At 50.3% G+C, this 21,185-nt stretch overlaps 1 protein-coding gene across 4 annotated transcripts in view; it reads right to left on the bottom strand.

Annotated features, from left to right (window-relative positions):
- The window catches only part of LOC132382878 (integrin alpha-M-like), a 78,416-nt gene that overhangs the window by 26,979 nt on the left and 30,252 nt on the right, over nucleotides 1-21,185 (bottom strand). For all 4 annotated transcript variants that reach the window (XM_059953377.1, XM_059953375.1, XM_059953378.1 and 1 more), the window contains exons 2-13: nucleotides 20,067-20,190; nucleotides 18,375-18,504; nucleotides 16,794-16,885; nucleotides 16,036-16,091; nucleotides 15,324-15,438; nucleotides 11,327-11,454; nucleotides 10,876-11,024; nucleotides 9,748-9,901; nucleotides 5,648-5,795; nucleotides 4,944-5,017; nucleotides 1,343-1,469; nucleotides 74-219 (exon numbers count right to left, since the gene is read on the bottom strand). In XM_059953377.1, the coding sequence (XP_059809360.1) occupies nucleotides 74-219; nucleotides 1,343-1,469; nucleotides 4,944-5,017; nucleotides 5,648-5,795; nucleotides 9,748-9,901; nucleotides 10,876-11,024; nucleotides 11,327-11,454; nucleotides 15,324-15,438; nucleotides 16,036-16,091; nucleotides 16,794-16,885; nucleotides 18,375-18,504; nucleotides 20,067-20,121 (1,374 nt within the window). In that variant the 5' untranslated portion in view covers nucleotides 20,122-20,190. The remainder of the gene's footprint in view (nucleotides 1-73; nucleotides 220-1,342; nucleotides 1,470-4,943; nucleotides 5,018-5,647; nucleotides 5,796-9,747; nucleotides 9,902-10,875; nucleotides 11,025-11,326; nucleotides 11,455-15,323; nucleotides 15,439-16,035; nucleotides 16,092-16,793; nucleotides 16,886-18,374; nucleotides 18,505-20,066; nucleotides 20,191-21,185) is intronic.

The raw sequence follows: 21,185 nt of genomic DNA, 5'->3' as shown, positions 1-21,185 counted from the left end.
CTATGACTTCCTTGCTGCTCCCCCTCGCACACCGACTCTCCCGCCCTCTCTCTTCCTCCTCAGAGGACCGAACCTGTTCTCCTTTAATGTGTTGCTTTGGTTCCCAGGTCTCGTTGCCTCCCTGGCCGAAGACGACGACTTTTCCCTTGTGCTGATAGCGGGGAGCACCCACCACGTAGAGGGTGCTGTTCCCGTATACCGCCCTCTCCACGGAGTAACCTACAGTGAGTAGAAAGGCCGAAACAACATTAGTGCTGCAGGAATGGGGTCACAGAGACAGTTAGATATGGGGTCGCAGAGATGGTGAGGGACGGGGCCGCAGAGACAGGGAGGGACGGGGCCGCAGAGACAGGGAGGGAAGGGGTCACAGATATAGGGAGGGAAGGGGTCAAAGATACAGGGAGGGACGGGGCCGCAGATACAAGGAGGGAAGAGGTCACAGAGACGGTGAGGGTAGGGGTCACAGAGACAGGGAGGGACGGGGCCGCAGAGACAAGGAGGGAAGGGGTCACAGAGACAGGGACGGACAGGGCCACAGAGACAGGGAGGGAAGGGGTCACAGATATAGTGAGGGAAGGGGTCACAGATACAGGAAGGGAAGGGGTCACAGAGACGGTGAGGGAAGGGGTCACAGAGAGGGATGGGATCACAGATACAGGGAGGGATGGGGTCACAGATGCGGTGAGGGATGGTGTCAGAGCTGTCTCTGTGGGGATTTGCCATTGCTTGCATGGTGGGTTCTGGAAGAGGCGACGGGGAAAGTTGACGCTTTTGCTGCTGCTTGTGTGTGTTGGGGGGGGGGGGCGGAGAGGGATTCTCACGTTTTCTGGCATTCATTTGCTTTTTTCTGATTAACGGATATCTGTTAAGAGTAAGAGTGACAGGTTGTATACTGTATACATTCTCTGATATTAAATTTGACTATTGAACCTTTGAATTGAGAGGAAGGTGTCTTCAGGCGGGGAAAAGTGTAGCGAGGGAGGGAGTGACAGAGGCGGGTAAGTGAGTAGGAAAGCGATAGGGCCACGGAGACGGAAAGGCACAGAGTCGTAGAGAGGAGCGAGAGAGTCAAAGAGAGGAAAGGAGTGTAGGGGAGGCAAGGTTGGAAGGGTGGCGATGTGAGTGGTGTAGGGGAGGGTCGGGGAGGATTGGACGGGTGACAATGTGAACTTGTGCCTCCCCTCTCTAGCCCGATCCTCTGCTCTCCTTTCCTTCCAGTCCAAACACTGGATCTCTCCATGAACCCGACATAATTTCGCCGTGGCTTCTTTTCCCTTGCCCCCTCCCCCACTCCCACCTCCCCTGCCCAACCCACCTCATTCCGGTCGTTCTGTATGGTTACCTAGGTAGGCGTTCTTCATGTCGTGGTGACTCTTGGAGACGTTAATGAAGGTCCTCACCTTGTCGCGAATCTCCACCAGGCCTCCAGACCAGTCATAGGCCCCTACGGCCCCCAGGAGGACCGAGTCCTGGAAAGGGAGGAGAGAGAGGTGGGTCGTTGGGTATGATGACCTGTGGGAAGACAGTTTCCGGGAATGCTACCATTCATCCCATGGAGACTACAGCAGGGTGGGAGGGGGACGGGATGCCAACGTTTATTGTTCATCCCTAGTTGCCCTTAAGAATGTCAGTATCTTCCCAGTACACAGCCCATCACCAGTCGACCCTTGAGAGGATGAACAAATGCCAGCATTTTTCAGCTATCCCCAATCGCCTTTCCCGATGAGGCAGAATCCAGACTCATTTACCCAATCATAAGCGCCCCTCTACAAGGTGCAGGGGACGCCAGCACTTATTGCCCCGGTCGGTCTTTCAGAAGGTGGGGTGAGTCTTTCTTTTCCCATCTTCTCTGGCATCGAGATCTCGCAGCGCTGGTAGCAGACGGAGTTCCAGTACTCAGAACTGGCTCTGGCGAAGGGAAGACGAAATATTTCAGGGGTTGGTACTTAAAGAGAAGGGGCGACACCTAAGGGTTACGTAGTGGTTACGTTTACTTCCTTGCACTCTCTGAAGCTGCTGATCCCATCTTCTCACAAATGGGCACATCTACAAGGAGCGGAGAAAAGTGAAACCGCATACATCAACAAGAATCCCCACCAGGCAGACCAGGCTCTCTTCTCTCTGTTGCCGTCAAGAATGAGGTACAAGAGTCTCAGGTCCCACAACCACCAGGTTCAGGAAGAGAGGGAATAACTTCACTGAATTTCACTCAACCTCAACATTAAACTGTTGTCACAACCCATGAACTCACTTTCAGGGACTCTTCTTCTCATGTCCTCGATGTTTAATACTTATTTATTTACAGTACTATTGTTTTGCTTTCTTATTTTTTCATTTTCTATTTGCACAGTTTATTGTCTTTTTCACATCGGTTGTTTGTCCATCTTGTGTCGATTTTTCATTAATTTGATGGTTTTCTTTGTATGACTGTGAATGTTCACAGAAACCATTCTCAGGGTTGTACCTGGTGACGTACATATACAGTGGCATGCAAAAGCTTGGGCACCCCTGGTCAAAATTTCTGTCTCTGTGAATAGCTAAGCGAAGAAAAGATGAACTGATCTCCAAAAGTCCTAAAGTTAAAGATGACACATTTCTTTTCAACATTTTAAGCAAGATTATTTTTGTTTCGTGCAATTTTAGAGTGCAAAAAATGAAAGGAGCACCACGCAAAATTTTGGGCACCCCAAGAGATTTGAGCTCTCAGATAATTTTTACCAAGGTCTCAGACCTTAATTAGCTTGTTAGGGCTCTGGCTTGTTCACAGTCATCGTTAGGAAAGGCCAGGTGATGCAAATTTCAAAGCTTTATAAATACTGTACCCTATCTCCTCAAACAATAGACAATAGACAGTAGCTATTCACAGCAACAGAAATTTTGACTGGGGTGCCCAAATTTTTGCATGCTACTGTTAGTTTGATAATAAAGTTACTTTGGACTTTTGGACTTGTTCTGTGTAAGTGAGTAATCACGGGACGCCAGGAATGAACTTTCGTTCATTCGTTAATCATATGATTACCTTCGTTAATAATAGGCGAGACAGAAGAGGGCAAATATAGTGGCTTTATTCAAGAAGGGCTGTAAGGACACGACAGGGAATTGCAGGCTGGTGAGTCTAACATCAGTGGTGGGGAAAGCTGCTAGATGTGATTCTGGGCGACGGGGTCTTCCCGCATTTGAGCACAGAACAGAAGGATTTATGTACATGTTTCCCTGAAAGGGCTGACAGAGCGGCGAAGAAGGCATTTCGCACTCTGGCCTTCATCAGTCAGGGCCCTGAGTACAGGATTTGAGACATCGTGTTGCAGTTGTTCAGTTTTGAGCTGCACTTTGGGAGGCCGCACTTTGTGTTTGGATTTGGTCGCGCTGCTGTAGGGAACATGCCATTAAGCGAGAAACAGTCCGGAGGAGATTCACGATGACGTTGCCGAGATTTGAGTGTCTGACTTACAGAGAAGGTTAGGGTTAGAGACATAGAGAGGGTGAATGCAAAAAGTCTTTTTCCACAAGAGTAGGGAATCAAGTAGCAAAGGCCATAGACTTGAGGTGAAAGTGAAGGGATTTAATCGGTGCTCGAGGGTTTCACTTGTCATGGAGAGGGTAGTTCATACATGGAATGGGTTGCCCAAGGAAGTGGTTCAGGCAGCTGCATTAACAACATTTAAAAGGCCGCAGTCGCAAAACTCAGGATGAACTTTTGCAAGTCAGGCGGCTACATTGAGGGGGAATAAACGGTAAGTCGTTTCGGGCCGAGACACTTCATGGAGACTGGAAAGAAGGGGGAGGAAGCCCTAACTAAGTGGGTGGAGGTGTCTGGGGTAAGAAGAGAAGCTGGCGGGTGTTAGGTGAGAATAGGTGAGGGGAACGTGGTTGAGTGGGGAAAGGAGATGAAGTAAGAAGCTGAGAAGGGATCGCTAAAAGGCAGAAGAACAAGGGATCTGATAGAAAGAACAGTGATCAATGGGAGAGAGGGACAGAAGAACAGAACTGGAGGGAGATGACAGACAACTAAGGAGAAGAGAAGGAGTGAGAGAAGGACCAGACTGGAGAATGGAAAAGGAGAAAAGGGAAGGGGGGGGGGGAATTACCGCTGTAGAGGAATTGATTTTCACGCCATCAGGATGGAGGCTACACGGAAAGAATATGAGATGTTGCTTCTCCAACTTGAGTTTGGCCTAATCGTGGCATTAGATGAAGCTATGGACAAGTATGTCAGAATGTGAAAAGGAATTTGAATTATAATGGGTGGCCATCAGGAGACCCTGCCTTTTGGACAAAGGTTCAAAGGTTCATTTTATTATCAGAACACAACTCTGAGATTCATTTTCTCCACAAAGCCATAAAGTACAAAAAGAAACATGGCTCCCCCACCCGCACGAAAAGGAGTAAGACGCGATGCTTGCAAACTCGCCCTAACCTTCCCACTCGTTCAAAAACTATCAGATCGCTCACTCTGACACAGCAGCTAAACCATCAAACCCCTAACCCACCCCAACTCCTCCCACGCAATAAAACAGCGACAATACCATCGACCACCAAACCCCTCCCTCACCAAAAACTAACATATCGCCCACCCGCTACTCAGCATCAAGAGAAAACAGAGAATAACTGAAGGACACCTACATAAACTACAATCCACACCAATTATCACATGCATCTCGGAATTTCAAAAATACCCGCCGTCAGCACTGATGTGGGCAACTGCTCAAACCCCATCCTTCCCTATGGGCTTGGTCCGCCGAGAAGTGGCCTCCCGTGGACAGAGACAAGTACATCGATTGGAAATTTGGGCTAAACTCAGGCAATGGGACTGGCTCAGATGGGGAAAGGGTCGGGTTCCCTGTTTTAGGACACAGAGTCACTCCTCTGACAGATACTCCCTATGGATCTGAGAAGACCGGGGAGCGGATTTTATTCTTCTGAGGAGTCAGCAGGGTTCTCACCTCGTTGAGGAGGACGCTAAATCCCTGCTGGGACATCTCCATCTCGAAGGAGCTCTCGCTGGAGGATTGCGTTCCTGTGGAAGACAAAAAATGTGATGGGGACATGGAGTGGGAGTGGAAGCGGGACCGGGTAGTTGAGGGTAAACGGTAGGGGAGGAGATGAAGTAGGGAAGTGAGATAAGACAAGGGTTCACAAATTGGTAGGACGCAGGTGGGTGAGAGGGACAGGAGGAATATGACAGGAGAATCCACTGGTGGAGGAGAGAAAGATTCACGGGATGGGGGTATGGGATGGGATAAACGGAGGGGAGGGCAGGGAGAGAGAAAAAGATGGAGATTGATAAAGGAAGTGGGAGGATGGGAGTAGAGGGGAGGGTTTGGGGTTTATGGAGAGGAGAGGGAGCGGAGAGTGAATGGAAGATGAGCGAGGACAATAGGAAGAGGAGGGAGGAGAGAGGGAGAGGGGCAAAGCGTGAAAGGGAGAGGGAATGAGTGGGCAGGGAAAGGGTGGTGGGCAGTAAGAGAGAGATGGAAGTGCCGGGAAGGGTGGAGGTGGGTGAGGGACTGTTGGTGAGGAATGGCTAGAGGGCGGCAGCAGGGAAAACACGGAAAGGGGCGGAAAAAGTGGAGTTGGACGAAGTTGGTGGGAACGAGGGGGACCCCGGTGTCCCGTATGAAGCCACATCCTACTTTAGATTCCTCACCCTCAATCTGGTAGATTTTGGACTTGAGATCCTGGAAGACAGAATGTAGCTCATTGTAGTCTTTCACCTTGATCAGATAATCGGGGGACGAGGCGATGATTTCCAGCTCTTTCAGACCCCTGCTGCCCTCCTTGAAACTCTGTCCAACCTGTGAACAGAACAGAATTAGAAACCAGCTCACAGTGTCAGTTTCATAGGGGAGAGGAATGGCAATACTAATCAGGGATAGTGTCACAGCTGCAGAAAGGAAGGCTATCATGACGGGATTATCTACTGGAGAACGCTGTGCTAGATACTGAGGCTCCAGAGGTGGTAGGTAAGAACATAGGGATCTCTATCTGTTTAGTATGATGGGAGAAGAGTCCAGCATCTTCAACGTGATCCTACAACTAAGCATAGCTTTCCCTCCGCCGTCCTTCATATTTCGTAGGGATCACCCTTCCTTCACCACTGATCTTTGCCTGGCACTTACCCCAGCAGGAGTGACGTGCCCCTACATCTCCTTTCTCACCACCATTCAGGGCTCCAAATAGTAATTCCAGGTGAGGCAACACTACACCTGCGAGTCTCTCCTGGTCATCCGATGCCACAGCTACGGATGCCACAAAAGGCAGGATCTCCCGGTGGCAAACCATTTCGATTCGACTTCCTATTCTCATTCCGATATGCCCGTGCATGGCCTCCTCTAGCCAAGCTCACGTCAGAGAAGCAACATCTCAGATTCCGTCTGAGTAGCCTCTAACCTGACGGTATGAACATCAATTTCTCCAACTTCCACTAATTTCTGCCCCTTCATCCTTTGCTTCATTGTTCATTACTGTGGCTGGTTACCCTTTCACCCCCTCTCTTCTCCTCATCTGTCCATTACCTCCCGCTGGCGGCCTTCCTCCTTCCATTTCTCCCAAAGTCAACTGTCCTCTATCAGACTTCTTCTTCCCTTTCTCTCTTCCACCGATCATCTGGCAGCACCTCCCCTTCCTATATCCATACACGACGCATCCGAACTTGTACTCCCCCTCCCGCACCCTCTTATTCTGACCCGCCCATTCCTTTCAAATCTTCATGAAAATTCATCTCTTAATCCCCCTCAATAGATGCTGCCTAATCTGTTGAGTCCCCCCAGCAGTTCGTATGTGTTGCTCAATTTTGTAGCATCTGCAGAATTTGTGTTGGGAAAGATGAAAAATAACAGGGCTATAGTAATGGGTGACTTCAACTTCCCTAATATTGATTAACACCTCTATAGGGAGAGGATTAGAAGAGATGGAATTTGTAGATGCATCCAGGAAAGATCCTTGACACAATATGTAAACAGGCCGACTCGAGTACGGATTATACTGTGATCTGTTACTAGGCAATTAACCAGGTCGGGTGACATTTTGGAGTCAGTGACCACAACTCCATGGCATTTACAAGGATAAGAACAGACGACATGTGAAAATATTTAACTGGGGGAGGACGAATCAGTCAGGAACTTGTGAGTGTCAATTGGGAGCAGATGCTGTCAAGGAAATGAACAACGGAAATGTGGAGTTTGTTTAAGGAGTATCTTCGTGGAATTTGGATGTTTGTTCCATTGAGGCATTAACAGGATGGTCGGGTGAGATGAGGAAAGCACAGCACATAGAACTGAACAGCCTGGTACTGTATTCGTTGTGCCGAACTTTTAAGCTTCTTCAGTATAAAGGTAACCCTTCACTCAATCTTCCTTTCATCCATGCCTATCGAAGAGTCTCTTAAATGTCACCAATGTATCTGTCTCGACCACCAGCAACGGCAGGGCGTTCCATGCACTTACCACGCCCTGTGTAAAAAAAACTTACCTCTGACATTCCCCTATACATTCTATAAAGCACCTTTAAATTATGCCCCCCGGGGGAAAGGGTACCGGCTGTCCACTCTATCTATCTGCTCTTATCATCTTATACATCTCTATCAAGTCGCCTCTCGTCTTCCTTCTCCCCAACGAGAAAATCCGTGGCTTTTGCTCCGATGCTCTGTTGTGGTCGCCGCTGACATGTAATTGTTCTTTCCTGTTTTGTTCTGTGGTTCAGGGGATTTTTGGGGAGGATAGAAAGTGGAGTTAAGGATCGTGTTAGGATTCTGGGGACCGTTACGTGGGGGAATGAGAGGAATTAGAGGTGTTGCCGGAGTTTTGGTTCCTTAATCTCCGCTACACGTCTGAAGAACGCCGGCGCAACGCAGACATGGGATATCCCCGTACAGAGACGGAATGTTTAACCGGATATTGGGCTGACGGACCAGCGTGGACGAAAGTCGGTGGTCCCCCCAGCAGCGAATCGCCGGCGGGCTACGGAGTGCGAGTTCCATGCTGCTGGAGAAGTGAAGTCCAATGCTGCTGGAGCCAAATGGGTTCGGGAATCGATGAGAACGGAGTTCGAAGACTAGAATTTCTGGGTCCGTCATTGACGAGTTCGGAGTTCGACGCCTGAGTACGGTGATCGGCGGTCCTGTTTCAATGGAACGATCGAGGCCATCGAATTGGAAGTAGAGGCACATAGGTCGGAGTACCGGGTCTGTGAATGTCTGTGGGTTTGCTGGGGTATCGAAAGCCTAATATCTACTCATTGGGGTTCGACTCTGAAGCTGGAGGGTCAATGTCGAAGTATACGGATTGGGGTCTGGGGTTACAGGTCTGTGTATGTGCGTGGGTAAGAAAGAATGGAACGTGTTTTTTTGTTTGGGTGTTTTGTGTGTGTGTGTGTGTGTGTGTGTGTGTGTGTGTGTGTGTGTGTGTCTCCCTCACTTAAATCCAAATTAAGCTCTAGTCTGGACACCATCATCTTTCATCGACGACGATGGACGAACAGGTGTGTGTCTGGTTGATCTGTGTTGTTCTACCAAGTATTGTGAGCATGCTATATTGACGCCGGAATGTATAGCGACATTTGCGGACTGCCCCGGCACATCCTCAGATTTGTCGGCTACGTAAACGCGAGGGACGAACTTCGTTGTCTGTTTTGATGTGCATGTGATAACTAAACTTGAATCTTGAACTTTGCTCAATCAATCCCCTTAAGAGTTGTTACCAGGCAACATCCTGGTAAATCTGCTTTGCACCCTCTCCAAAGTTTTCACATCTTTCCTATAATGGGGCGACCACAAATGCAAACAACACTCCAAGCGTGGCCAGACTTGTTTTATAGAGTTGTAACATTACCTCGCAGCACTTGAGGTCACTGAAGGTTTAGGAAGCACACAACAGACAAGGCTCCGGAGAGTTAAAAGGTAGCCAGAACGAAGGTTAAGAAGAGACTTGAGACAGCTAGAAAGGAACACGAGATAGTCTTGGCGAGTAGGATTAATGAAAATGCACATAACACACATAAATGCTGGAGGAACTCAGCAGTCAGGCTGCATCTATGGAAAATGATAAACAGTCGACATTTTGGTTCTTCAGAACTGAGACGGAAGGGTGAAGATGACTGAATTTAAAAAGGTGGGGCAGGGGAGGGGAAAAAGGCTGGCGGTAACGTGGTAGGTGAAGCCAGCTGGGTGGGGAAAGTCCAGAGCTGGAGAAGAAAGAATCTGATAGGAGAGGAGAGTGGACCATAGGAGAAATGGAAAGAGGAAGGGACCCAGGGGGAAGTGATAGGCAGGTGAGAAGAAGTGAAGGTTGGGAGTGGGGATTAAAGGAAGGGAAGGGGAATTTGTTCACCGGAAGGAGAAATCGATTTTCACGGCAGGGATGGAATCTCATTGAATCCTCCCAAATACTTAATGGCCTGGATAAAGCGGACACAGAGAGGATGTTTTCATTACTGTGAGGATATCAGCTCCGAAGGTTTCAGCCTCAGAATGAAGGAGGGCCTTTTAGGGCCAACGACGACGAATTTCTTCCGCCAGATCGCAGGATTCGTTGCGACAAAGGCTGCGAAGACCAAATCTTTGGGTATATTTACGTTAGCGATTCCCGCGCCTTCCCTCACGGAGATATCCTCTTTGTCCCTCACCGATCTCGCTCTACCTCCCACACTGAGAATCCCTCTTCCACATGCAGACCCCATGCCTGTGCCACACGGATCTTCACCTCCGTCCCACACCCATCCCACCCACGTACATACAGGGGGGATACCTACCCCAATTGCACAGCGAGTGATCTGTTTGTCCTTAGCCTTCTGGATGACCTGCGACAGACTGAGGTCTCCCTGTGTGGTCTCTCCATCCGTGATCACAATCAGGAGCTTCGCTGCCCCTTTTCTTGCCCCATCCTCCTCCGTAAACACAGAAGATCTGCGGAGCACAGGAGGGAGGAGTGTCACATTAGAGATAGGAGGAGGAAAGGCCATTCTTTCCCCTCTCTTGATTCCAGTGGGTATGCATCATACGTTCTCCATTTCCCCATCCCTTCCTCTCACTCTATCTCTCTCCCCCCATCTCTCTCTCACACACACACACCCTCAGAAGCCCCTCCCTTAATTTAAATAAAAGCCGCCTTCTTTCCAGTGGCATCACAGTTCTCCAGGGAAAAAAAAATCTAATGTTTTTGTGGTTGAGAGAGGGAGGTATTGAATCACACCGTCCCATCACACACTCCCGGGGTCAGACACAGAGTGAAGCTCCCTCCACACCGTCCCATTACGCACTCCCGGGGTCAGACACAGAGTGAAACTCCCTCCACACCGTCCCATCACACACTCCCGGGGTCAGACACAGAGTGAAACTCCCTCCACACCGTCCCATAACGCACTCCCGGGGTCAGACACAGAGTGAAACTCCCTCCATACCGTCCCATCACACACTCCCGGGGTCAGACACAGAGTGAAGCTCCCTCCACACCGTCCCATCACACACTCCCGGGGTCAGACACAGACTGAATCTCCCTCCACACCGTCCCATCACACACTCCAGGGGTCAGACACAGAGTGAAGCTCCCTCCACACCGTCCCATCAGACACTCCCGGGGTCAGACACAGAGTGCAGTAACTTCTATACTGTCCCATTACACACTCCAAGGTTAAGACACAGAGTGAAACAACATTTACACGTCCCACTACACACTTCTGGGGCCAGACACCGAGTGAGGCTAACTTTACACCGTCCCAGCACACTCCCCTCTTCCCCCTATCCCCGGGGTCGGACACAGAGTGAGGCTAACTTTACACCGTCCCATCACACTCCTCTCTCCCCTCCACCCCCGGCGTCGGACACAGAGTGGGGCTCCCTCTAACCCTGCCGTCACGCACTCCTGCACACGGAGTAGTTACATGGTATAATCGATCCCAGTTCCGGTAAAGGTCGAACTCTCCATCAGTTGGATGCGACTCACGATCTCACCCAGATTCTTTCGTTGGGCCTGGAACGTTGCAAAGCTCAGTTCCGTTCTGACCATGGCGGAGTATTGAACGATGGCAAACTGGAGAGTGAAGAAGGCTTCAGTGAAGACAGAAACAGTTGCCCAGTCCTGTGTATCTGCTGAACTAGCCCCATTGACCTGCCTCTCTCCCGCAGGCCCATGTCAGTCCCAAACTAATCCCACCGTCTCGCTCTTTCGCCACAGTCACGTGTCAGTCCCGAAATTTACCCCCACTGCCCCATGCTCTCTTCACAGTCTGTGTCAAGCTCCAAACTAATACCCCTGCCGGACCTCCCTCAACTTCACACCCAACTCCTCTCGTTCCACCCCACCCCTGACGTGAACCCCGCCCCGTCACCAACCTGCATGCCAGCGTCCGATTGTTCCATCATCTTCAACATGAACTTTTTGTTCGCTTCTAGGTCTATTTTGCTGAGACTGTTGGACCCATCGAAGAGAAAGACCACATCTAGCATCTCAGGGATACACTCTGTCAGAGAGGGGGAGAGCGGCAGAGGATGTGAGAGGGAAGGACGGTGAGGAACTCAGCACCTCGGGAGTTGTCATAAGTAGAGAGCGTCGCACCGAGGGAGGGCATTACTGTCATGTCCGTACTCCCTTCTCCCTAGTTCCTCTCCCCATCTACCTCTTTACCCTCAATCCATCCTAAACTCTCACTCATAAACTCCCAGGATAGGGAGTTTGTGGAGTGTCTAAGGGATGTATTTTTGGAACAGATTGTGCTTGAGCCAACCAGGAACGAGGCTATTTTGGACTTGGTGATGTGTAATGAACAGGAATTGATAAGTGATCTTGAAGTAAAGGAGCCATTAGGAAGTAGTGATCATAACATGATAAGTTTTTATCTACAATTTGAGAGGGATAGGGGCAGATCAGAGGTGTCAGTGTTGCAATTAAATAAAGGAGACTACGGAGCCATGAGGGATGAGCTGGCCAAAGTTAAATGGGCGGATGCCCTGTCAGTGGCAGATATTCTTGGGCATAATACAAAAGATGCAAATACAGTTCATTCCAATGAGAAGGAAGGATTCAAAGAGGGGGAAGGGGCCACAGTGGTTGACAAAGGAAGTCAGAGATTGTATAGCATTAAAGAAAAAGAAGTATGACAGGGCTAAGATGAGTGGGAATACAGATGATTGGGAAAGTTTTAAGGAACAGCAGATCTTAACTAAAAAAGCAATACGGAGAGAAAAAATCAGGTATGAGCTCAGTCTAGCCAGGAATATAAAAGGGGATAGCAAAAGCTTTTTTAGCTATGTGAAGAGAAAGAAGATAGTTAAGAACAATGTTGGTCCCTTGAAGAATGAATTGGGAGAAATTGTTATGGGAAACAGGGAAATGGCAATTTAATGCATACTTTAGATCTGTCTTTACCAGGGAGGACACAAGCAATCTCCCAGATGTATGGATGGGCCAGGGTCATAAGATATCAGAGGAATTGAGACAGATTGACATTAGGAAAGAAACTGTGATGAGTAGACTGGTAGGACTGAAGGCTAATAAATCCCCGGGTCCAGATGGTCTGCATCCGAGGGTTCTAAAAGAGGTGGCTCAGGAAATTGCGGATGCATTGGTAATCATTTTCCAATGTTCCTTAGATTCAGGATCAGTTCCTGAAGATTGGAGAGTGGCTAATGTTGTCCCACTTTTCAAGAAGGGAGGGAAGGAGAAAACGGAGAACTATCGCCCTGTTAGCCTAACGTCAGTCGTGGGGAAGATGCTTGAGTCCATTATTAAGGACGAAATAGTGGCACATCTAGATGGCAGAAATAGGATTAGGCCGAGCCAGCATGGATTTACCAAGGGCAAATCATGCTTGACTAATCTGTTGGAGTTTTTTGAGGGTGTAACAAGGATGTTAGACGAGGGTAAGCCAGTAGATGTTGTGTACCTAGATTTTCAGAAGGCATTCGATAAGGTGCCACATAGGAGATTGGTGAGTAAAATCAGAGCTCATGGCATTGGGGGTAGGGTTTCAACATGGATAGAAAACTGGTTGGCAGATAGAAAGCAAAGGGTAGCAGTGAATGGGTGTTTCTCAGACTGGCTGGAGGTGACTAGTGGGGTACCACAGGGCTCTGTATTGGGACCACAGCTCTTTACGATTTATGTCAATGATTTAGATGAGGGCATTGAAAACTATATCAGCAAGTTTGCTGACGATACTAAACTGGGTGGCAGTGTGACATGCGAAGAGGACGTTAGGAGAATACAGGGAGACTTGAATAGGCTGAGTGAGTGGGCAGATACTTGGCAGATGTCATTCAATGTGAATAAATGTGAAGTTATCCACTTTGGAAGCTGGAACAAGAGGGCAGAGTATTGTCTGAACGGTGTCGAGTTAGGTAAGGGAGAAATGCAAAGAGACCTAGGAGTCCTAGTTCACCAGTCAATGAAGGTGAATGAGCAAGTGCAACAGGCAGTGAAGAGGGCAAATGGAATGTTGGCCTTTGTTACAAGGGGAATTGAATACAAGAGCAAGGATGTTCTTTTGCATTTGTACAGGGCCCTGGTGAGACCACACCTGGAATATTGTGTACAGTTTTGGTCTCCAGGTTTAAGGAAGCACATTCTGGCAATTGAGGAAGTGCAGCGTAGATTCACTAGGTTGATTCCTGGGATGGCAGGGCTGTCTTACGCAGAGAGATTGGAGAGATTGGGCTTGTACACGCTGGAATTGAGGAGATTGAGAGGGAATCTGATTGAAACGTTTAAGATAATTAAAGGATTTGATAGGATTGAGGCAGGAAATATGTTCCAGATGTTGGGAGAGTCCAGTACCAGAGGGCATGGATTGAGAATAAGAGGTCAGTTATTTAAAACAGAGTTGAGGAAGAGCTTCTTCTCCCAGAGAGTTGTGGAGGTGTGGAATGCACTGCCTCGGAAGACGGTGGAGACCAATTCTCTGGATGCTTTCAAGAAGGAGCTGGATAGATATCTGATGGATAGGGGAATCAAGGGATATGGGGACAAGGCAGGGACTGGGTATTGATAGTGAATGATCAGCCATGATCTCAGAATGGCGGTGCAGACTCGAGGGGCCGAATGGTCTACTTCTGCACCTATTGTCTATTGTCTATTGTCTATAAACATTCCTTCTCACTCCGCAAACGTCTCCCCTTCACCTTCCTCTATCTTACACCACTCCTCTCTCCTTCCTCCCTCTCCTAACCCTTTCTCAGCCCCATACCTCACTCTCCTCCTCTCTTCTCATTAATCCACTCTCTCCTTTCCCATTCCTTCTCTTTTAGTTGCCCGTCTTTCCCTCTTCGTTCTTTCCTTCTCCCTTCCCTTTAACCTATCCCTCAACTTCAGCAAGACGAAGGAATTGGTTGTTGACTTCAGAAGGAGCGGTGGACCGCACGACCCCATCTACATCGGTGGTGCGCAGGTGGAACAGGTCAAAAGCTTTAAGTTACTCGGGGTGAATATCACAAATGACCTGACTTGGTCTAACCAAGCAGAGTCCATTGCCATGAAAGCCCACCAGCGTCTTTACTTCCTCAGAAAGCTGAAGAAATTTGGCCTGTCCCCTAAAACCCTCACTAATTTTTATAGGTGCACCGTAGAAAACATTCTTCCAGGGTGGATCACAACCTGGTATGGAAGTTGTCCTGTCCAAGACCGGAAGAAGCTGCAGAAGACCGTGAACATAGCCCAGCACATCACACAAACCAATCTTCCGTCCTTGGACTCACTTTACACCGCACGCTGTCGGAGCAGTGCTGCCAGGATAATCAAGGACACGACCCACCCAGCCAACACAATTTTTTTCCCACTTCCCTCCGGGAGAAGGTTCAGGAGCATGGAGATTCGTACGGCCAGATTTGGGAACAGCTTCTTTCCAACTGTGATAGGACTGCTGAACGGATCCTGACCCGGATCTGGGCCGGGCCTTCCAAATATCCGGACCTGACTTGCACCACCTTACTATCCCTTTTCAGTTTTCTAATTATGATTTATAATTTAAATTTTTATTTCGATTTGTACTCCAGGGAGCGCGAAGCGCAGAAACAAATTTCACTGTGATGATTGTACGCTGTAGTATCAATTGTTTGGTGACAATAAAGTAAACTTCTCCCCTCCCCCTCTCTTCGTCCTTGCAATTCTATTTCTCCCATTCCACCTTCCTCTCTCTTTCTCATCATCTCTCCGCATAATATGTCCTCTCTCCACACCCCTCCTACTCCTCTTGCTCTCCTCACCCCCTTGCTCTCTCTCCACGCCCAACCCTCCGGAACAGGAAGCTCCACTGGGCATTCCCCTCCCTCCTCACCCCTGCCCATTCCTCGTCTCACCCTCCACCCTTGACCCGCCCCTCTTCTCCCCTGTCCTCACCGATTTTTCCGATGTCCAGTGGAGCTTCCAGTTCCAGCTGCTCTCCGAACCGAATGCACTTTCCTGGGAACCAGGTGTTTCTCATGCATCCAAACACCGTGTTGGGATCACAGACCTAGAGCGGAGAGTGAGAGAGAACGTGTGAGTGTGTGTGAGAGAGGGGGAGGGAGGGAGAGAGTGAGGGAGGAAGAGGGGAAAGAGAGTGAGTGTGAGAGAGGGAGGGAGGAAAAAGAGGGGGAGAGGGAGAGAGAGGGAAGGAGGGCTAGAGTGGGTGTTACCCAGAGAAGCAGCCTTCCCCACCCTCTCCAATCACCAGTCATCCCCTCGCCTTCCTGCTCTCGATGTACCACCCCCAGAGACACCGGAGGGCCACGGGATCTGGGGGCAGCTAAGCACGAAGGAGGGAGAGGCGCGGGTTGGGAGGATGGACAGGTCGGGAAAAAAGCAATAGTTAGGAGGGGTGGAGGGCGAGGGAGCTAGTATGCTGGAGGGAGTAGAAAAGGGAAGGAGGGAGAGGAAAGAAGGAGGGATGAATGGAATCCTGACAGGATGTGGTTGAAGAGGGACGAAGCGCCAGGGAAAAGAGAGAGGTCGCTACTTAGGGGGTGAAGGAGGAAGTGTTCAAAGTTCAAAGTAAAGCTGTAAAGGGGAGGGCGAGTGAGAGGCGACGATGTAGGGTAGGGACAGAAAGGACGGGACGTGAGGAACCTACCACCAGGTTTGGCCCCGAAGCGTCCATTGAAAGCGCGGCGGAGTTGTTGAAGGAGTCTGCGAGAACAACGAGAGACATGGCCGTTAGCGAAGCAGTCAGGGGAACAGCGTGCAGAAAATTTCCCTCCCCTACCACCTCCGTTCCCTTCCCACACATCTCCACTCATCCTCCCCTCACCCTTCCCCCTTTCCAGCACATTCCCTTACCCTAACTCTCCCTTTCCCCTTTTTCCATCCACTGGTCTACCATCTTCCTCCCCTTCTCTCCCCTAACCTCTCCTCTCCGCTCCCTCCCAGTCCATCATCCAATCCTCCGCTTTCCACTTTCCCGGCTTCTCCCCTCTCCCCTTCCTCCCATTTCCTTTGCCTCTTCACCTTCCGAGCTCCCGGCTCCTGCCCCTCTCTCTCCTTCTTCCTCCCTGCTTCCCTCGGTCCCTAATACCCGCAGGACCAACTACTAACCCCTTCCTTTCCTCTCTCGCCCCTCGCCTGAATCCTCCACGTTTCATAATTCCTCCCCACTCCCTCTACCGCATTCCCTCCACCACTCCCTTCCCCTCCTCTCTTCGCATCCTCCCTCTCCCCTCACTCTTTTTCCTGTTCTCCCCTCACTTCACTTCTCTCGGTTCCGGCCCTTCGCTCTCATCCCCTCGGCTTACTTACCCTCGCCTTTCTTACCCCTACTGTTGCCCCCTCCTTCCCTTCCCTTGTACTGTCCCCTCACGGTGTCGCTACCACTCGCCCTCAGGGATCATTCACCAGTGACGTTGGTGGGGTGGCAGTCACCGCCTCCGGCCGGGCAGCGGAGTAAGACGGCGCTTCCCATCTCGTCCTTTCCCGTCACTCCGATCCTGCGGAAGAGGTTAAGGGGTGCAGAGTCGTAATTCCGGGGCACCAGAAGAGGGAGGAATGAGAGGATCGGGAGGGGTGGGAGAGGCGGGTTGGGAGGGAAGGACGGTGAGGATGAGACTGGAGGAGGGGAGTGGCATTGAGGGATGAGAGAGGAGGGAGGACGTGAATACAGTAGGAAAGTAAAGAGGAGAGAGGAAGGACCATCACGGGAGGGGGCAGAGGATTGAGTGGGAGGAGCTGTGAATAGGTAAGGAGTGGAGAGGAGGGGACGATGGTGAGATTTGGAGGTGCAGTGAGGGAGGAACGAGAAGGTCGGTGGCAAGAACAGAGGGAGAAGGAAGGGCAGTGAGGGTGGTTGAATGGGGTTGGAAGTTAGGGAGGAGGGCGCACTGCGGAGATTTAAACCTCTGTGGAGGAATGATGTACAGAGGGATAGGTACCGAGAGCGGAATGAGAGGGAGCATTGCAGGACAGGAGGCAGGCAAGGACCGGAGGAGGGAGTGAGGAAACTGGGGCTATTCGCCGGATGGGAGAGCCACAGGTAGGGTGATAAGGAAGAAACGCTGATAGGGAAGGAGTCAGCACCGTGGGCAGGGAGCAGCAAGGAAGCAGAGCCGTAGGAGAGGCGGAAAGGAGGGAGCGGGAAGGAAGGAAAGGATAGATTGGGAGGGGAGGGAGCATTGATGAGAAGTGGGGTACTGGATATGAATAAGGGAGAGGATGGTGTGGTACGGCAGCAGAGATAAGGGGGAGAGCGAGGAGAGAAGGAGGTACGGCAAAGAAGCAATTGGATAGGTTCCCAGAGTCAGACGACAAACCCCCCCTGGTGATCTTGATGGGCGGTAGTGTGAGGGAGGCATCGTCTTACAACTGGCACAGAATTTATATTCCTCCCTGGCTACAGCTGAGGTGCTAGAAGACTGGAGAACAACAAAACGTTGCGTCCTTACCGGAGGATGGCAGTCGGAAATAGTACTGGGGATCAGTATTCAAGTGATGGGGAGACGTGGGAGGAAATTCTGGAGGTACTTAATTGGGCCGAACATAGAAGAGGATACTGTGTGTCCTCAACAGAGGGCAGAGAGGTCCTGTCCGGATCAGCTGACCTGCTAAGATCAGTTTATCCAGGCGACAAGAGCCTCAATGAGGGCGTCATGCAGGGGTGTCAGCAAAAGACACTGATGGGGTCTCTGCACAGTGCCCAGGAAATGAAGTGAGAGCATTTGGTACCCAGGGCTCCTGAGGAAACTAGGTCCACAGACGGCTCAGTTGCCTAAGACAGTGCAGTACGAGACGTCATGTCCAAATCATGGAGAGTGGGTGATACATCACACACCAATCCGGGAGTCAGACACAGAGGAAAGCTCACTTTGCACCGTCCCACTGCACACTCCCGCACAGACTCAGAGTGAAGTTCCCTCCACAGAGTCATCCTCTCTCCTTGTCGCTGACCCTTGCCCACACCCTCCCAATTCCCGCCAAACTCACCAGCTGTTCTGATCGTCTCCAAACTGGAACACGCGATCACCGAACTCAGACCCATTCCCGGTGGGGGATATCGTTGCCCCAGCTGTGTCGAGATTAAAGCAGTGGGCAGTGAGCAACAGCGATAGAGCACCTGTGTGTGGGGAGAATACAGAGTGAAATTCCCTCTTCTCCGTCCTGTCACAACACTCCTCGAGTCAGACACAGAGAGAAGCTCCGTTACTGCCGTCTAGTCATATAGAAACCTATAAAACACACAGAGCTGCAAAGACATAACGGAAACCAGCCCCTTCCATCGATTCTGTCTGCATTTTCGCTGGGGTGCATGGGGTGTCCAGGGAGGGGTAGCTCCTCTGGTGGCGAGCTTGTCGACTTCATCCACCTGTCCACCCAACTCTCACCTGTGGTTGCAAGTAACTGTTTGCATGCGACAGTGGCCACACCCCGGTGCACCGCTTCGACAGGCGGGCTAAACCAGGTGAGGGTAGCCGGGAACTTCCAACCCCGCTGAGACAGGGATACGTCTACCCCAACGTGCGTAGCCAGTTCTGTCGGACTGGGCGGATGAGATCAACTCCAAGATCCAACGGCCGAGAAGGCTGTGCTGCAAGGCTTCGTGGAGAGCGAAAGGCATGACAAGGCACAGCAGGCGTCATGGTTAACCACTGCAGCCCAAGAGGTCTCCAATCATAACGACATTTCTTACCGTTCGAGCAAGATATTTGAGGGCGAGAGAATGGAATTGCCCCATCCAGCACAACGGCTTTTTCACTATAAAACTCCACCGGCACAGTTTTTTTCTCCCACACAACTCTTCACCAAATCAATTGATGATCTGCACAGAAACGACGGATTCTCGCTGCCCCAGTAAAGCATCCAACAACGTCAATGTGCCCAGTCCATCCCGGACATTCTCTCTTCTCTCCGTGCTGTCGGAGGGGAATCACACCCCCAGTCTCACGGACAGCTTCTGCTCCGCTATTACCAGATATTGATTCGCCTCCTCATCGGATAAGACGGACCATTTACCACTTGCACCTTATTGTCTGTCTGCACTTTCACTGTAAACTTTTAACATTTTATTCTGCATTCTGTTATTGTTTTACCTTATTCTGCCTCGATTGATCTGTGTGAAGTGTGCAAGATAAGAGTTTCAGCGAACCGCAGTATTCATGATAATAATGAACCAATTTATTATTGTTTCACAAGTGAAAGGTTTTGGCTTAGGTGCCGTCCAGACAGATCACTTCACACATCGGCCCATCAAGGAGGCACACTTCAGCAATGTGCGATAGCCCACTGCTGTACTCTCGCTGAGTTTGTGAATGTGCGGTTAGGCACAGCTCATTCGTCATCTATAAACTTCCCGATGCACTAGTTATTGGCTGCATCTTAGATGGCGAGGAGGGAGCTCTCAGGAATGAGACAGATAGGCAGGTTGAGTAATGTCAGCAAGTCTAAACAATTGACTGTGGACTGTGGGACAAGAGGGTCCGGATATCATACCTGGAATAGAAGTGATCACCGAATGATCGTTCTTCTCCACCCTCTGTCCTCCCTCCACTCCCTCCCCCAAGGAGCATCCGCCCCTCCTTCTGAAACTTATAATCACTTTATCAGGTCTTGCATGACAGATGTCGGTAGTAATCAATCTAACTGTGATCCCAGTTTGAGGTGGTAATGTGGGAAACTCACCCGCTATCCTGAACAGCTCCCAAGTGGATCCCACATTCTTCGATCCCAGAAACATCTTCGGTGGCAAATATCATCTGATCATCTGAACGTCGGACCAGACAGGAGGAGGCGAGGCGATACCCGTCTGCGGAGAGAGAAACCATCAACAACTGGGGTCGGGGACTATGAGAACAGAGAGGGGAACAAGCTAGTCTGCCGCTCCAGAAGCGGTTTTGTGGAGAGGTGAGGATCGGGACAGGAGGGAAGGGAATAGTGTGGAAAAGGACAGGGTGGGCAGAGTGGGCATCCCTGAAAAGAGGCGAACTGCCCCGGAGTGGGCGGGGTTTGGAGGGAAGGAGTGTGAGCTGGTGGGCTGGAGGCGGATCTTGTCCCGACTGAAAGAGGACGAGGGCACACAAGCAGCTCTGCTTTGTGCGGGGAATTGGTATGTCTGGAGTGGAGAGAAGGCGTACAAGAGCGAAGTAGGTCAGCTGGTTCAAAGGTGTCGCGACAGAAACCTGGCACTCAATGTCAGCAAGGCCAAGGAACTCGCTGTGTTCTTCAGGAAGGGGATATCGGGAAACATTCGGCAGTCCTCATCGAGGGTTCAACCGTGAAAAGGTGGGGGGAGCCTGAAGCTCCTAAGCAGCAATATCTCAGAGGACCTGTCCTAGGCCAACACACTGATACAGCTCGACGAGGGCACACCAGCGGCTCTGTGCCATGAGGAGTTTGAGGAGACTCGGTATGTCACCAAAGGCCCGAGCAAACAGTCCAGAACTCTGCCTGGTTGCACTTCCGTCTAGGGGCATATCCTCTCCTCGCTACTGCCATCAGGATGGAGTTGCAAGACCCTGAAGTCACACACTCAGGGATTCAGGAACACGTTCTTCTCCCCTACTCTCGGATTAATAACCCCTTGAACACCACCTCTGTTCTTCTTTCAGACTCTGTGTAGTTTTGTAACTTAATGTATTTTCTTACTGTATATGTCTGGCCCTGTACTGCTCCGGCAAAATATGTCTACGGTGTATCGGTAATAATAAACCTGAACCTAAATCTGAGAGTATCTGTATATCACCAGGATTTAATATGATGATAGACTCCTTAATCGCACTGGGGACCAAAGAGATCTTACCG

The sequence above is a fragment of the Hypanus sabinus genome, chromosome 29 (genome assembly GCF_030144855.1).
Source record: "Hypanus sabinus isolate sHypSab1 chromosome 29, sHypSab1.hap1, whole genome shotgun sequence".
NCBI classification, from domain to species: domain Eukaryota; kingdom Metazoa; phylum Chordata; class Chondrichthyes; order Myliobatiformes; family Dasyatidae; genus Hypanus; species Hypanus sabinus.
Note: the sequence above shows the minus strand (reverse complement) of the source record. Positions and strands in the feature narration are given on the sequence as shown.